Genomic DNA, 18,850 nt, shown 5'->3' on the forward strand with positions numbered 1-18,850 from the left:
CATGAAAAACAGAACAGAACTGCACGATTATGCGGTAACCTCCACAAAGTAGTATAAATCTAATCTGATCTGTTCATGGTGATTTGAAGTTGGCAGAGTGGTCACTGGGGTTGTTCTACATCTCATCCTGTTACAGAGCCCTCCTTTGGTCAGTGGTTGTACTACAAACTTAATGATGTAGTTATAGGGGGGGGTCCTGGCTGTCTGCTTGCCTCATTTATACCATCTTTAAGTTGAGATAAAGTACAAATCAGATGTGAAACATCAAACAATACGGCCTGTCTTCTCGTAGCCTGCACAGCAGGTTACATACAGTGGTTGGTTTAAGACACAGGAAACACCTTAGTTTGTAAACAGGAAAGCCACAAGTCTTATTTCCAAAAAGAGGAAGGTGAGAGCTGTTGCTTTTCCTGTCTGTAACATTTAAAAGGCTTTTAAAAATGGGTTTATTGCACAGTTTTGTACTGTATGTGTCACATGTGCACGCATTGCCATGTGACAGTTGTGTGAGTTGCTGTACTGTATATAGCCTGCATTTTTACTTTAAATTTTGCTTGTCTTGGTCACAGTGACATATGGGCTGTACAAACCTAGAATAGTGTAGATCCTCCATTAAAATAGATAATGTAAGACTGAAAAAAGAACTGCACAGAGGAAATGGCCAGCAACGGGCATCCCCTCCCCCCCATCTAGCTCTCTGTCTACTCTCATAAAACAAGATACAAAGATTGTTTTATCAGTTTCTGTCTTCAATGCCAGTCTCCCTCTGGTGTGCACCATCTTAGAGGCACACAAGTGGAACAACCTTGTTCCGACTGTAATGGCTCCCTTGGCAGCAAGTGCAGCACGTCCTTGTGTAGTGATGGTTTTGGAGACTTGCCATTTAAAAGGAACAGTGATTTCAAAGAGTAGACACATGGCTTAAGGTTTAAGAGCATTACTTTATTATACACGCTACAACCAAGATGATTTTAAGGCAATATACAGAACAAAAATGCTCCATGTCTATGTTAAGCTGTAATAGTATAAAACACACATACAGATGCAAATCCAAATCCAAATACGCACACACACATCTAAACCATACCAAAAAAATATATTTGAAACTGTAACACCAAATTTAAACACACACACACACACACACACACACACACACACACACACACACACACACACAGGCACACTTGAAAACTCAAATACTCAAATCTTGATAAAGGAAAAAACATAATAAGAAATAACATAATACCCTGTCCTATTTACCTGCAACACATCACTTAGAGATGATTTCCGCTGAGCACCTGCTGTGCATATTTTACCTCGATGCAAAAAACCACTTGTGGTTTCTCACAATCACACACAGACGACTGAGAGTAACAGTAAGGTTCAAACCATTTGCAATCACTTCTTGTTTCTCTCCATCAACCTTGATATGATTTGGTCAACTTTCTCCACAAAAAAGTATTTACTTATTAACATCCCATTGCTCATATCAAAACTAGGAATAAACACTTGTATACACATCCTAACAATAAAATCAAGACATGAAAACAGAACAAAAATGTTTTAGAAAACAGTGTTGAGATGGCAGTGTTTAGTCTGCACTTTTATGAAGCGTATTTAAAGAATCCGTTAAGATACATTCAAAAGAAAATGAGTCATCATTTTGTTCCTGAAATGAAACTGTACATTAACTATTATCAAAAATAATAAGCAGTTGTTTGATTGCCTTTTTTTTTTAATTAATACTTTCAGCACTTAATATATTTAGGGCCACTGTGAAGTGCTGCTTTTCTGAGAGTAGAGGAAGGAAGGTGAGTATTTGGAGCAGCACAGCTGACAGTAACTGAGGTAGCAAAGAGGGAAGAGAAAAGAAGCCAAGAGGCCAAGTGGAAATGATACAGAGGAACAGTGTAATGCCAAAAAATGAATCACTCTCAAGTTGAACAAGAATACTGAGACTACTGAGGATTGAGACTCTTTTGTTATGGAGCTGTTAGAGCACTTTATTACAATGAGAGGGATGAGAGAGAGCCAGCCTGGTTGAGTTCAAAAAACGGTCCATTGTAGACTTTTAGTGTCAGTCCATTTTATGTTCCCACTGACTTATCACAGCTGAAGTGGCATGTGTGAACGTGATGTCACATGGACTGACAGATGTGTTTTTTTACTGGACAGTTTTGGTGATTGTCATCTTTCATTATCAGCACTAAATGAACGAGCAAGTGAAAATCAAAACCAAGTTTGCTCTGACGGTGACTGTGAGTGATAAAGAATATGTATCACGGATTGTTTCTGTCACAGTTTGGCTTGCAATGAAGAGCGCAAACAACACACAACTTCTGTCTTAACCCCTTTCAATTTCTGATGTGTTATATCCCTGCACTACCATGCTGACACAGTATAAACCAATGATCTTTTGTTTTTATAAAAGGGAGATTGTTTCTATGACCAAAGGTCAGCAAATGGATCATGTCAATTTAATTAGGTTTTAGGAAATCATTGTCATACGTTTTCTGTCATCTACGGTTGGTTTTCTCTGCATCACACCAAAAATGGACTGCATCAGAGTTAGACTGGAAGTGGACAGAAACCAGGTGGTCCACGCCAGGGTTTGAATTACAGTGTACCTGTATACCAGCCCAAATGAATCAAAACAAGTAAAGGCAGTTGGTTGTTTTGATTTGCACCAAACAAGTAAGGTGTGAAACCAGCCCTTGAGTCCACAGAAACAGGTCATCACTCAACATATCACCTCTGCACACAGCGGGATCCACACCCTCGACATAAGCAGTGGATACCTGTTGGTACACCCGTCATTCTCAGTGTGTAGATCAAGAATCACACACAGACCCAACCCCGCCACAACACAAGTGCACACAAGCTTAAAGTTTGCTTTTGGCCTCCAGCTGTTGTTGCAGGCGGAAATAGTTTTTGAATAAAAACATGCAGTGAGTTCCCTCCTGCGGTCCAGACAATATACAGACGACAATCCCAGCAGAGGTTATTGTGAGACAGCTGATGAGGGCAACAGCGCTCTGGAGGCAGCAAGAAGAGGAAGAGAGTTGCAAGACTGTTTCCAAGTCAGCAGTTATAGCGGTGAACAAGGTTCCAACCCTGTTTAAACCTGCATGAAGTCTGGAGATTCAAGAATGGTGTCTGGAAAAGAGAAAAAAGACAGTCAGTGAGAGTAAAGATAAGAAAGCAAGTAATCTACATGTGTCCACATGCACAAATGCACATTTTCTGCTGACATATGGAAATTTAGATCTGAGGGAGTTTACACGCTCAAAATTACACTTCCTGCCCAAAATGCGGACAGATCTTGTCAAAAGAGATGTGACAGCAATTCTTTTTCCAAACCTCCTACTCCATAGAACAGTACAAGCACACAGAGAGAATGATAGATTTCTCAGAATCAGATGTGTTTAGCTGTAAACCCATAAAAAAGCAGAACAAAAAGGCCTCAAGTCAGAGTTGCGACATGTTGACGATAAGAGGGAACTGCTGCTAGATAATTCCGCTCAGTTTAAGGTCAGCGGACCAAAAAAAAGATGAACAGGGAAGCTGATGTGCGGCTTTTATCCATGTAACACGAAACCACGGACAAAAAGGCAGATTCTATATTGTGCATAACTTTTGTAGCCCACTGAAGGAAATGAGCTCTGACGGGGAAATCCACTGTGACAAAATGTAAAAGATATCATTGCTTTTCTTGGATTTGTGATGGTTGCATCAATATTTGTGGCACTCTCTAGAGAAGAAGCATTGCTGTAATCTGAGATGCAACCAAGCATATTCCATCTGTCACTTATTGTAAGCAGAGATTTTCCCGCTAGTGACATTATTTATTACTAGGTTTCCATTTTGGCACATAGGACAAAACTGCAGCATCTCAATTGGGACTCGCTCAGTGTGGGTGGTCCAATTTTATTGGACATGTCAGGTTACACATACTGTATAATGACAATAAACGAGCTCCAGTAAGTGCTTCTGATACTTGTTCAAGGTCATGGGAATAATATGTGTGATGGCTTTGGGTGGATTTTCAGTACGTCTGCTTCTGTCCTTTTCCCCTGTACCATCATAGACCGTGCTGTCAGGAAATGGGGCAATCCACCTCAGTATGCCTGGAATGTCTGCACAGGTGCCCCGGGAATCGGTGGAAAAACACTCAGGATTGAACCCCTTCACCGTAACTAATGTTTCAGTATTATTTCAAGTCGAGTCGTAGAGAACGGCTGAAGGGGCCATTAGTGTTAAATGAGAGTGCTGATGGGTGGAGAATGACTTGCGAGGGAGGTAAGAGAAGAATTCAGAGGATGGCAGCATAAGGAAGTGGTTTCAGTCATACGGGGGAGAGAAATTAAACTCCTCCGCGCAGAATATTTTTTAGTCACATCAACCCAGCTGTTTCTAAGTGTGAGCGTGCAATTTTGCACGAAAAGAATGTAAGCATCCTTCCGCCAACACTTCCACCACACGCAGGATATTTCAGCAGAAGCACGCAAAGACATGGTTCTTCTGTGATTGCATCAGAGGTTTTTTAGCATATTGACTGTACATTTTGTAATAGATTCCAAGAACTTGTGCAATACAGTTAAGTGCTTCTACTTAAACAGACAGTTCACCCCAACATTAAAACTACATATAGTGCAAAACCCATTCAGTCTATCAATGAGATGTCTGCTTTCTCTTCAGTGTAACAGAACTAGATGACACTAAGCTTGTGGTGCTCATACCGCCAAAAAAAAATAATTTGAAAAACTGAACAGCAATGTGTCTTTCCAGAGATCATGCCCAGGTAACTCAAGATAATCCAGACCTTGTTGTGAGCAGTTTCATGTAGGAATGATTGTCTTCCTACCAAACTACATTTAACAACTGTATCCACCTTGCAAATTTAGGATAGTGAAGGAATGGCCCGCCTTACTTAGACCTACTCTGCCTGTGAACGGCTTACCCTGACATCCTTACCCTACCCCTATCGAATCCCTCTCCTCTTGCTTAAATCTAACTACTCCAACCAACAAAGCAAGTGCTAGCCACTCATAGAGAGAGTTGGGCAGGTCATTCTTTCACTATCCTAGGATTAGCAAATATAATGTTACAGTTCAGCTGAGGACGACGCCATTCATTTTTACATTGTAACAAGCGCAAGCCCCTCGTCCATGGGTAGATGCACACTTCCTGATATGGTTGGATGGTATAGTTTGGTATCAAGAAGTTTCTCCATGAAACTGTTCACTACAAGATCTGTGGATTTTCTTCAGTTACCAGGTCATGATTCCTGGAAAGAAACATCGATGTTGAGAAGAGACATTGCTGTTGAGTTTTCAAATCTATTTTTTTGTCTCTATGAGCACTACAAGCCGAGTGCCATCTAATTGAATTATACTCGAGAAACCAGACACCTCAACGGCCCATATCTTCAACACATGGCAAATCACAACAAATCTTGGGGTGGGGGGGACTCTCCCTTTAAGTACAGGCAATTGAGCGTATTGTACAGGTTCTGCAAATCTATCAAAAATTATACAGTCAGTATGCTTAAAAGCTCATTCAAAAAAATTAAAATAAAATTCAGTTGTATTCATACTGAATGTAGTTGATAAGGCATGGCGAACCAGTGGATACAGTGCAACTGAAAGACACCCATTTAGTCATGTAAATGAACTCCCTTTCCCTTTCTTTGCATTATGGTGCTGGTTAGAGCCAAGCTTAATGGCAAGAGCGTTACAAAATGTAGATAAATGTATATTCCAGATTGTGCTGAGTGATTCATTGTGTGTCGCGTTGTTTGATAAGCTTTGGTCACTTTCCTGGTCTTTCTAGCCTTTTTTCAGTATGAATTTCTGATATGTTGCCAAGATGTGTTGTTTTGTGTTTGCGTCCTACCTTCTATTGGAAAGAATACATCCCCGTGTGCAGGAGGAGAAAGGGGGGTTCCTGGCTCAGACAACAGGTGGCGTCCTGTCTCTGAGGGTTGTCTGGTCATGATCTGAGAAACAGTACGGGTCTTAATCTGCGGTGATCCTCCAAGAAACACAGGGTTCTCGTGGCCAAGAGCCTCACTGGAAAAACATACACACACACAAAAAAGGGAAGCATAGTGATGAGACATTGCTGATATGACCCAATAAAGTCTTTCAACACTCGTCCATTTCTCAAGAAGTTTAAAGGCTTTATTTGTCACGTCTAGCAGTAATCAGGGCTTTAATACTCATATGCACTATTAACACTGAACCAAACTGTTTTCAGTTGCCTGTATAGATGCCATAAACTACATGAATAAATGGAGATGCAGTGTCAGCTTGTGCCAGAAAGTAATCGAATTTGGCAGACAACATAAACATACAGAGGCTGCCAATGTTGTGGGCAGAGGCCCTTTTTGTTACACAGTTATTAAGGTTGTGTCTCCAAATTAATGTAGTTATAATTTGTTGATATTTTATAATCTTTATTACAAGGCTTTGCTGAATACTCGATTCTGATTGGTCAAGTGCAGAACTCTACGGTCTGTTATTTCTGAGTAGCAGACTGCTGCTATAACCCTTTGTGATCGTACTGTAGGGCTGCTATGAAGTTCCTTCTTTATGCCTCCTTTGCATTTTTACACAAATCCAAACAATGGCAGCATCATGCAATTCCATTGTGTGGTTTTAGACAGCATGCTGGCATCGCAGAAGCACCCCCCCCCCCACACACACACACACACACACTCTGCAATCATACCTTTTATACAGAATGGCAAGGTAGAAAAATGGCCAATATTCCTACCTTGAACAGGCAGTGTAAAAGCGGCTTATGAATAACAGATTGTCACTATGGACACAGTTCCAATCACTGAGGCTTAGCAGAAGCAGTAGAATAATTTCTAAATCAATATTTTGTTTCAAATTATTGATTAATTTAGTAAGTGGTCATGTAATAAGCAGGATAATGTACAGAAAGTGGGTCATTATTGCAAAACGAACCCAGACAGGATGATGCTGGACCAGTCTTGAATCATTTCGCATTTTGCAATACTGACTTGCTGACTGTACATTATTTCTTAGCAAACAAAAGTTCACTATTATCCGCAGAGATGTGACACATTTTGGTCTAATCTGCCTATTGTGTGAGAAATGTTGTGGCCCACACATGGTGGAAAATCCATGTACACAGTATTATTATTCTGAAGAGCAGCTGTGTTTTGAAGCTGGCCTATGAGACCAGCTGCCTGACAGACTGTGGGAAAACTTACCTGTCCATCCTCACCAGCTCCTGTGCACCTGGGAGAGAGGAAACGGGAAATGGGCCATTGTGAATGAATTGAAACAGAGCGGAACACTACAGACAGAGTGTGAATGTGCTTCCCTACTGTGTGAAATACAGTTAATCCTCCTCATGGACAGGAAATAAGTGTCAGACAAAACACTACGGGGAGACATTTATGTTTGACCCATACTGTGTGTGTGTGTGTATGTGTGTGTGTGTCTTTGTGGATATCAGTAATACGTACGTCTGCTCGACTGGGCGTTGTGCCTCTGTCTGTAAACGAGCACCAGAATAAGAGGCAGAGAAAGCAGAGCCAAGATGCAGGCTGCTACAGCCAAGGCCACTGGCACAGAGCCTGGGGAAGCAACAGAGAGACTGTGAGTTAAACAAACAGAATAACTGGCCAGTCATTCATTTGATAGGAAGGCTTGAAAAAGGTGACATACCGCCAGGTGGTGTGGGATCCCAGACAGTGCAATTTTGAGATCCATTTCGCCCTGGAAAGAGAACAAATACATTGTTTCTCACGTACACACAGGATATCACATTGTAGCATTGGTTTGGGTTTCTGCCTGTTAAATGCAACAGTTACAATTTATGCACCATGTTGAGCACGTTGACAACAATGAGCACTCAGACCACATTACTTTTATGACAGAGCAACTTACAAAAACCACTATGATTGATTTAGGTTATCTCACCCTGCCAGTTTATCATACACTAACTTACGACACATTCAAACCTAACAATTTGATGTTCTACCAGGGCTGCCCGTTTAAAATCATGAATTCAAATTATCAGTCAAAGACCCCTCAGACAACTTAGATTAATTCAAGTCAAGCAATAGTTTTGTCCTTTTTTTGCTGTATAGTGTACTATGTACTGTTCAGTGTACTTCTGGGGTCATTCTGGTACCCAGATTTTGCTGCAGAGTGAATGCTCATGACTTTCATGCTACTCTGTTGCGGACATGCTGCTGCAGCACAGAGTAAGAGAGACTCAGCACGGTAACAAGGCTCTACAATAACATTATCTTCTCTCTAATGTTTAGAGGTAATAAATTTACAGCTCACAGCAACTTAAAACGACCCAGTCTCTGGCATTTGTTTAATATTTAGTGTCAGCAAAAACATGTAGCGCATTAGTGATTCCTCATTAGCAGTGTTAGCTTATTCACTCCATCATGTGAATGCTGCTGTCTCACTGAAAGTCGTGCTGAGCCTGCTGAATTTCTAAAAGATTAAATGAAAACAAAAAACATAATCTAATTGCTGAACTGCTGAATCTGATTTGACTTTCATAATTCTGAGTCAGGTACAGCCCTAGTACTTACGTGGTGTAACTTGGAGAATAACATGGCTGTGGGGTCTCTGCACGAGGGTGCCGTGTTTATGGTCCACCTCGAAGTCCAGGACCATACAGCAGTAGCGACCCTGGTCAGCATGGGTCACATTCTGCAGAACCACCCAGAAGTTCTTCTCTCCAACTCCATACTGCAACCCTAACGGCAAGGTATGGTTGCCATGGGAGTGACCAACCGTAGTATAGCGTGGGCCTGTCCGTCCCATGCAGTGCTGATCGCTGTGGGGAGTGAATAGCCAGCTACGCCTCAAGACATCACTGGAGTGCAAGGCCGCCCCTCTCTGGCCACACACGAGTTTGGCAGTTGCACCTTCAGGACAGACGTAGTACAGGTGGGGGGCTGAAACACTCAATGTGGAGTGAGCGTGGGACATCTCGCCTTTACCTAGAGAGAAAAGACAAGTATGGAAGAATGTGGTGAGACGAACACTTTTATGCCTCAGCATCACCGATAGCCAAGGCCCAAAGAATTTTGTTTACAGGTTGTCTGTCCCATTCTCATGAACATAATTATTTAATTATTTGGTCAAGGTCACTGTGATCTCATCTCTCATTCTTGTGAAAGCGATATCTCAAGAACAGCTCAAGGATATATATTTTTTAAAATTTGGCACAAACATTCCCAACAATGACTGATTGGTGGTCAAAGGTCAAACTCACTGTGACCTTGCATCCATATCATTCTTGTTAACATGTAATCTCAAGGGCACCATCACATGGACTCATGAATGAACTGATTAGATTTTGGTGGTCAAAGGTAACTGTGACCTCACAAAGCCTATTTTTGGCCATAACTCACAAATTAATTTGCTGATTGTGACAAAAATTTACACAAATGTTTAATAGTATATAATGTTGAAGCGATATTTGCATCCAAAAGGTCAAAGATCAACTTCACTCCAACATCATAATGTTCTGCAAAACCTTTTTGGAGAACACTTTACTGGTCATTACTTAGCATCATATCTCAGGAACGAAGGGGGGGTTGCAAAGATACTGAATTGGTGACATCAATCTTGGGTGTCCACCCTGAATCATGCTGCTTGTATGCTTGTATAGATCCTCTGTGTGAGTTTTTACAGACATGGATGTAAACTCTGAGTGAAACTTGACTGGTTCGAGGAGGCATACAAGATGGCAATTCCAGTTATCAACTTTAAGACAATCCTGCGTCCTTAACTGTGTACTGTCACAAACAAGCTTTACCAAGCAATTGTTTTACATTAGAGATAAAAAAATTTGGGGTTGTGGCTGTGTTCAGAGTTAAAGCGTGCTCATCCTAATGAAGGAGGTGGGATTTTTTTAAAGCAGTAGAAATTAAAGGAAGTGCCCGAGAAGCTCAAACCAGGGAGCAGAAATTCCCTTGATATGTAAAAGATGACAAAAAAAGACAGGGTAAAAATCTTATAAGTCACATGTTTGCTTTGATGGCAGCAGCCTCAGCAATTTTTCCATGGCACAAAATTCAGAAGAAAAAAACAGAACAAACCTGAAAATTCCAGCTTTCTTTCCATTGCTTAGATACAGGAGATTTAAGTTCTCTAAGGGTATAGTACTGGTATCATAAGAAAGCCTAACATACACAAACAGGAAATCACATTTCTATTCAAATAATGTGGTAGATTAGTGGGATGATGCTTGGTACCACCAGTTGTAACACAAATAACCACAGTACAAAGAAAAAGATGAAAAAAAGCAACTACCAACCTTAACGTGCATTTAAAGTCAAAGTTGGACAATTTCCCAGACCCTATTTCTGCACTCTACATGCGCCCTGGTTTTTATGCATTTTTTGGTCAACACAATTTGTTTCCTGTTCCGTAAATTGGTACTGTGGACAAAGATGGTACATATTCTGCTGGCTAAAGTAAATACACTAACCTCCTGTGGGAGTTTAATTGCCAGTTCCTCTCAGACATTTACAGAGAGATAGTAGCCAATGTATACAACATCTCATGTGACATCAAACTTAAGTGTGGAAATCTGACTGATGTTTTTTGCTCTAATCAGCAATATATACTGTTGCCATTTAAACCTTGCACTGACACAGATTCTCCACATGTACCTTTTACGTATATTCAGGAAACCAAAAAGACAGCTGTGTGATGTTCCTTTACATCTTGCAAAAAAAATTTTTTCCCCATCTTACTCTCGCGTACTGCCTTAAACCACATCCTGTTCTGACTTTTTTAGTGCAGCAGAATGCACCAAAAGATGAACTCTTTAATGTGTGCTCTGAATGATTTTTTCATTGCACTAAAATACAAACATACCCCCAGGCTAAGCAGTCTGAAGTCAATCTCTAAACGTTACCTTAAAACAACAATAATAATTTACACAATGCCAACATTACATAGCCATACTGCAGCATCAGTACGCTTAATGAATGACTCCCATATATCCAGCATGTAAAACTACAGGACAACTCTGTCACTCTCTGGCTTTGTCTGCTTAAATAGATCACTAGCATCCTTTGTCTATAACAGATTGTGGTTTAGCATCTAAGAATGCTTAGTGCTGCAAAGGCAACAGGAAGGCTGCATGTGAGTTTGTGAATTACAAGTATGCGTGGGGGTGGACTGCTGCAAAAGTGTGTATTATTGCAGTTGCATCGTGGATCAGAGATTTTGCAGTAAAGTGTGCAGTGTGTGTGTGTGTGTGTGTGTGTGTGTGTGTGTGTGTGTGTGTGTGTGTGTGTGTGTGTGTGTGTGTGTGTTTGGAGGGTGACTGGTGGGGACCAGGATTTAAGGAGTGGACTTCCTTCCTGAGTTCATCCCGGCACGCGAACATAGCCCCCACTCCTCCTTCCCTCTGGCTCCTTATTACTTACTAATTTGAAGGGCTACAGCTGCTGCTGTCTTTATGGGCTGATAATTTCAAACAGGCTGTGCCTTTATACACACCCCGATCAGTAATGATGTCACTGCAGGTGTTTTCCATCTGCCGTCAAAGGCAAAACACATGCTGTTACATCACAGATTGGACAGCAGTGTGCTTGAAAATGTAATCCCATAGAGAGCAGTGGAGCAGCAGCTTTGTTTGATTCACTTTTTTTTAAAAGATTATTTTTAGGCATTTTAGCCTTTATTAGATAGGACAGGTTAATAGCGTGAAGGGGGGAGAAAGAGAGGGGAGTACATGCAGCAAAGGGCCTCAGGCGGGAGTCGAGCCTGAGGCAGCAAGGGCACTGCCTTCATACATGGGGTGCCTGCCCCTTGTTTATTTTACTTTTGATTCACTTTTGTTTCAAACATGAGCTAACAACTGGCTGTTTTAATGTACTACCACTGCTTTCCTGAGGGGGCAGCAGATGCAAGTCTTTTTGGGTCAGCCAGACCATAAATAAGGAAGCACATAATTGTTTTACACTAAATGTCTCTGCTGGATAGAAAATACAGTAGCTGACCACCCAGCGACCTTTGACATTTGATTTGCTGAGCATGTTTGTATAGTTGGTGCGTGTGCATCCTGTGGATGTGTCACAGGGTGCGAGGTTCGTGCCGTGTTCCTGTGTGTGCCACTGAACTCTGCAATAGCTATTGTGTGCTAGGAAAAGCAATAGGAAGATCAGGGAGGGTGATTTAAGTGAAACTGTTGCCCCAGCGGCTGTTCCGGCCCACTTGGTGGGACAATAGGAGGGGAAGCCTTCTCTTCTCCTGTTTCACACCCTCCCTGCCTTCTTCCCTGCCCTCCTTTTTGGCAACTCTTCCCTGGTTTCCCAAGCCCCATTAACACAAGAGGAGATGGATTTCTGCCAAATGAGGCAAAGTTTTTATTGTAAAATGTGTTTAACCCTTTGAAACCTGGCTTGATTTATTTAAAAAACACAGAAAGAAAGAAATTGGCAATGAAAGAAGAAATTACAAAAAAAAGAAAACAACGAGGACATGACCTGAAAAAGTGCTTTAAAATCTATAATAATTCTGGAACATCATTTAAATATGTTATTGGTATAATCTTAAATGTAGTTTTCCTGGCTTTTCTTTCCTAGACATTTTTCCCTAGCTTTTAAAATTATTTTTATAACTATACTTATTTCTTGCAATCAATGGGACTTGTTTTACCATGGTGGCTATTGCCTTTTTCCCATGTTTTTGAAAGAAATTGCACCAATATGCTCAGAGCTCAGAAGTTTAAATACTTGTGAAAGACATCTAAAAGCACAAGAAACATTATGTCACTCCAGGTTTCCAAGGGTTAAAAAACATTTAAGTCTAGCTTCTTCCTGATTGAGAGTTAAAATAAGATTGATGCCAGGTTGCCAGGTAGTAAATGCTATTACATCCATCATATATATTTCAAGTATATTACTGATAACACCAGACCTTCCTAAAAAAGTTTGAGGCAGAGAATATAATATGTTTTTAGCATATTCTATGCCAATTGGTTAATGTTACCACAGTGTCAGCACTATCTGAGCTGTCTTGATGTGGTTGCATTTAAGTAAATACTGACAGCAAGCTGTGCCCCGTGTCTGGAACCGACAGGATTTCTTTCACTTGTATACACCAGACATCTGTGTTTTGGCTCTATTATAGAATCTAAGTTTCCTTCTCTGATCTCTGTTCTCAGGATCCTGATAGCCCCTCAGGGCCCAGAAACAGGCCCTCCTTTGTTTAAAGCCTGAATGCCACCTGTCTGAGACATGTTGCCTCTGACAGCTTCCTTACATGCAGACATGCAGCATAGCCTGTGTGAATTAATTAAACATATCTTTGTATCACCCCAAGTTTAACTATTTAAACAGCTTTTCTGAGTATAGTATATTTCTTTCTTCTGTGTGGAAGCGGTGCTGACACTAACCCCTAACCCAAGCCTCTTTAAGGCCATGACACACCAAGCTAACAGTTGACTTTCAGTTAAAGTTGGGCCGTGGCACTACTTGCTGCAGTGTGTCCCGCATCGTTGGCCCTTGTCGCCGTTTTTGGCCAAGACACAGCAACGTGAGGCAACACAGCAAGGAGCTAAACAATACATTATCATTACTGTCATGTTATGCCATTTTTATAGTTTGTAAACTGCTGCAATCGCACAGTAGGCCAACAGTGTTGTCACACCCATCACACCTCTTTTGATTCCGCAATGCCGGCATGCAATCTAAAATCACAAACTAGATCAGAGTGATGCCGCCATCATTTGGTTGTTTAAAAAAGCAAAGGAGGTATAGAGTAGGGACTCCTCTACAGGCAATCTGTGTGTATAAAGGGCTTCAGATTACCAAACATACACATGTGGTAGTTCTAGTATGCTTTCACTTGCATGTGTTCTCTATCTGCATGTGTTCTCTATCTGTGTTTATTTTTAGCCCCCCCCCAAACACACACACACACACATACACACACACACATACAACTCAAACTCCACCCTCTTTCACACTTACTGTAATGGTAATGGTTACCCAGCCCATTTCAGGGTGTTAATGAAACCAGCAGGAGGATCCAGATTAACCCCTCCACACACAAACAAAGTGTGAGTTTCAGTTGAAGCATCACAAACAGATGCATTAAGCAACTTTTCAGCAACAGGAAGTGTTAAAATGTGGCACTTCAGGCTCTACCTAGTACTAAGAGGAAGTGGTTAAAGGTCAGTGATGCAGGTCACCATGTTCAGGGATCCATGACACTGGATAGACATTTGCTTCAACATTGAGAGCCACTTTACTATGAACATGTTTGTACAGTGCTATTTAAATAATGTGCACACTCAGTCACAGTCTCAGCCTTCCTCTTCTACTTCCTCTAAATCTACTTCATGCATTTAGCCAAGCAACTAAAGGGTTGTGTAATGACCACTTCATAAACATGACTGCAACATCATTTCTACATTAACCTGGAGCAACAGTGCAGCTGAAATGTCATTTTGAAAGTGAATTGGGGCTTTTTGTATTTTTGAAACAGTGAGCATGCAATTACTACAAAATGGAATGGATAGATATCACGTTTCTTGTGCTTCATTTATACACCTTTTGCAAGTATTTAAACCTTTGAACCATTAGCAAACTGGTAGAAGGCAACAGACAGCTTAGCAAGAAATGTCCCGCAAATTGCAAGATTTTTTTTTGAGCGGGTGAAACATGTCCATGGAAATATATTTCTGATTATTATAATGAAATATTTAAAATTATTTTTACGGAATTCTTATACATTTTAAGCACCTCTTTTCAAGTCCCCCCCCCCCCCCCATGTTTTCTGTTTGTTTTGTTTGTGTTTGTTTTTTTAAGCATTTCTTTGTTATTTTTCCTGTACTTTTTACCAATTTTATGTTCATTTGTGGGTCATTTCTTCTCAAGTTGCTCATTGCCTTCTTCCCATGTTTTTGAAAAAAATTAAGCCAAATCTCCCAGGTTTCAAAGGGTTAAGGTGCTTACCATACCGTGACTTTGTTACATTGTTTCTGTTATGGTTAAATATCTAAGATCTTTACTGTCAATGATGCATAATGAACTTGAACTTTACCAAAGCACATTGGGTTGCTGTTTTTGCTGCTGTGACTAGAAGCTGAGTAAGGCCCTGTCAGTGACAGTCAATGCTGTATCCTTGGGCTGTTCAGAAGGTCATCCTTACTCAAAGTATGAAGGCCACCAGCGTTTGGGGATTTTTTTTTTTCCATACTTGCTGCATATCACACATCAATGACTAATATTTATCGGACCTTTAAAAAAGTGATACCCAGAAAAATTACAGCATAATGAGTGAGCCCTCCTTCCTCCATTATCTTCTTATCACTCATGCACATGCGGTATGCGCCCACACAACAGCTACAGCTAACTCTTTCTGGCAATGTGTCCCTGGTTAGGCCTCTTCCTGTCAATGAGATTGAACCAGGGAACCATTTTTATGGCTGCATCCTAGTACTGATTATTCTTTTGAGGAGAGGAGATCAATGCATGATACAAGCTCCATCACATCAGGAGAAAGTAGTTGAGACAGAGAGAGAGTGAGCGGTCACATCCTGTGGAGTGCATTGACCATTTTTGTCTGTGCCATTGTCCTTCTTCGGGAGCTACGTGCTTATCATGAGGAAAAGAGGCACTGATTATTGCTGTTTATCTCGGGTCGTGTTTTTGTGTTGGAGAAACCCGTTATTGGCCGTGGCACAAACAGCTGTTTTTGTCATAGATTTGAAGGAAGGAAACTACCAAACAAAGAGGACATTACAGGGCTGAGAGGAGGGCACTATGGAATCCATTGGTTAGACGTTAAACCTTTTTAGTCTTTTATTGGAGCATCTGGGTTTTACAGGCCTGCATAAATAGTTCATATCACAATCTGGGCTATAAAATATACCCGGCTTTAGATTCATTTCCTAACCCTTTGAAACCCGAGCAAATTAGTATGATTTCTTCCAAAAATGGGGCAAAGCAAATGAGCAACTTAAGAAGACATGATCCAAAAATGTGCAAAAATGTAGTTAAAAGAGTAACAAGACAATTACCTAAAAATAAGCCAAAATTCAATAACAAACAAGAGAATGACTTTGAATGAATTTATTTGTTTATTTCCTGAAAGACAATTTTAAATAATCAGAGTAATAAATATAGTTTTCTGGACATTCTCCCCCCTTTTTGGATAATTTTCTAACATTACTAATTTAATTCATTGCATTTTTCCTCCATGTTTCTGAAAGAAAACAAACCAATTTGTTTAGGTTTCAAAGGGTGAAATAACTTGTGAAAGTCATCTGAACACATCACATGAAAGCTGATGTCACTCCAGGTTTCAAGGGGTTAATGGACATATTATCTACAAACATTTGAAATGTTAAGTTGCCCTGACAGATATATTTTTTAAAAAATCTAGATTGGTGGAGCCTAAAAGTTCAGTAAACATCACTAGTTGCCTTTGACGGACTTATCGTGTTAGCTTATCTAAAAAGACCAAATTCTGTAGCCGAAAACCGATAACCTCTACAAGGTTTCCGGGGTGTTTGAAGTGACGCACCCTGCGCCCCGGAGGCAACAGCTGCTTCTCTCCTCCTGCGTCAGTGGCCTGAACTTTAAGCTATGCTAAAGTCTTTTTGGGGGGTGATTACAGCTCCCACGATCACATAGAATTACTGTAAAAATGCATCCATGACTTATTTCAGTCAGGAGGGAAATTACTGGTCACCTAACTCTCCCTGCGCACTTATGTCATTTCATGTCTTGTGTGCGAAGTTACTTAGACTGCATTTGCATTTTAAGACTCCTCTGTCTAAAAACGTCCAATTTGCGGCTGTATGTTGTAAAGGGTGAGTATAAAGTGGATTTACACTCCTGTATATCCCGCGGGTGGGGCTTTAAAACAGCTTCACACCAGATGTTCTGTGTCAAAACAACGACAGCAGCAGCAGCAGCAGCAAGCGAAGAGTGGAAACTTGAAACTGTGTTCACTCAAAAAGCAAACAAACAAAATGTCTGAATTAGTGTCTTAATTAGGTCTAATCAACGGGCATTTGCTATGTGAAGCTGTTTCTGAAAAGCATAAATATGATACAAAAAGAAATGAAAAATAAACGTATGTTAAAATTGCCGTTTACCATAGACGCACCACGATTCACTGTGCGCAGATATTACTGGAATATCAGTATTTTACGCCAACATCTTAATGCACTTTGACACATGTAAGTTTTTTTTGTTTGTGTTTTTTTAATCTACAGCTTGACAACAAGTTTTCTGGTATGGTATAATGGTAGGCTGTAAAATAGACTGAAGTTACGGGCCATATTTTGCCATACAGGCTGTCGCTATACGCGTGATAGCGTCTACGCGTCTTTTGACCCCTTTTGGCACATCAAAGTCCAGTATCAGTTAATAAACTTAGAACCCGTTAAACAAGCTTTTTTTCCGTTATCAATGCTGTAGTTTGTTTTTTTTAATCCGTCCAAATTTACCCACTACAGGCATACCATAACTAACTTTTTCCTCCTGTGTATTTTGACTTTGACGTTTGCTGCTGAAACCAAACATTATTGTTCCCCATCAGTGAATTTAGTCAATGGGTTTGTCCACAAGTCCACACACGCCGGGACATTTGGATGAGCCAGTTAAACCGCTCTGAATGAAAGGGTGCATGTCAGTGTGCTTACCTCCAGCTACGTAAAACAAAACGCAGCAAAACCAAAGCATCGACTTCTTTCCCCAGAGTGATGTCCGACAGGGTAATCCCCACTCCATGGTCTGGCTGTCTGGATGCTGAGCCACAAAAAAAAAAGAAAATGAGTGACTCAAGCTGTCTTCAAGTTACTCTACAAGAAGCTGATGTTAAGCTCTCCTCCTTCACTCTGAAACTAAAGGAACTTTTTCAGCTCTTTCCAAAAACGCAGAGAGGTGGTTGGGAGATCCGTCACTTCGCCACCAAGTTGATATGATCCTTCTGAACTTTGTAGCGCAAAAACAACGTGATACACAGAAGCAACATGCTCCTCCCCTGCTGCTGTCAGCCTCTCTCTCTCTCTCCCCCCCCCCTCTCTCCCGCCCTCTCTCCATCCGCCCCACCCACATGAGTGGGCTATAGCAGTGATGAAGCATCAATCACCAACATAAGCTTATTATTAGCACACTGAATCCTCCACCCCACCCCACCCCACACACTTCTAAAAAATAGATCCTGTTAGAGCAGTGATGCTCAATTCATGGCTCCTGGATCAAATAGGGTCTTAGGTGTCCCTCAAACATTTTCTAATTCACAATAAAAAAAACAAAGTGATTAGTTAGTATTCATAAGGTACCAGAGTGCATAAAAATTGCATCAAAATAGAGCTATTTATCGAAAAACTGCCAATGGGGGATCCCTCCACACCCCCCAAATTTAGGTCCTAGCTAAGCCCTTAATGTCCTAAAATCCTAGAAATGTCCCAAAAATCCTAGAAATGTCCTAAAAACCCTAGAAAAAAATCAAATACATTTCTAAAATGTCCTGAAATCCTAAACATCCTAAAACCTTGGAAACGCCCTAAAATCCAAGAAATGTCCTGAAATCTCAGAAATATTCTAAAGTCCTAGAAAAATGTATGGAGTTGCTGTGACTGGCCCCTGGCCTCCTGGCATTTTTCAAAAGTTGAGTATTCCTTTGTTAGAGACTTCACACAAAATGTTGAAGGGGTGCATGATCTACAAGTTTACTTTCAGAGAGATGGGGTAGATATGAGAGTGAGATTTTACAAAGGATTGTTTGATTGAGCAAAGCTGGAGATATCTAAATGTTTAGACTTTTTTTGCCACAGATGGTGTGTGTAAAACTTTAATGAGACA

The 18,850-nt window shown here is 40.7% G+C and overlaps 2 protein-coding genes across 2 annotated transcripts in view; one reads left to right on the plus strand and one right to left on the minus strand.

The window, feature by feature from the left end:
• The window catches only part of cdh23 (cadherin-related 23), a 247,502-nt gene that overhangs the window by 168,697 nt on the left and 59,955 nt on the right, over positions 1-18,850 (plus strand). The window lies entirely within an intron of this gene.
• Positions 922-17,997, minus strand: vsir (V-set immunoregulatory receptor). Its single transcript, XM_042501639.2, has 7 exons — positions 17,686-17,997; positions 8,591-9,004; positions 7,704-7,754; positions 7,502-7,612; positions 7,244-7,271; positions 5,896-6,071; positions 922-3,156 (listed from the first exon to the last, which is right to left on the minus strand). Exons 1-7 carry the CDS (start codon positions 17,771-17,773, stop codon positions 3,119-3,121), a joined length of 906 nt encoding a protein of 301 aa, XP_042357573.1. The 5' UTR covers positions 17,774-17,997; the 3' UTR covers positions 922-3,118.

This window comes from Plectropomus leopardus, chromosome 13 (assembly GCF_026936395.1).
Source record: "Plectropomus leopardus strain MGB_pleo_1.0 chromosome 13, ASM2693639v1, whole genome shotgun sequence".
In the NCBI taxonomy this organism is placed as follows: Eukaryota; Metazoa; Chordata; class Actinopteri; order Perciformes; family Serranidae; genus Plectropomus; species Plectropomus leopardus.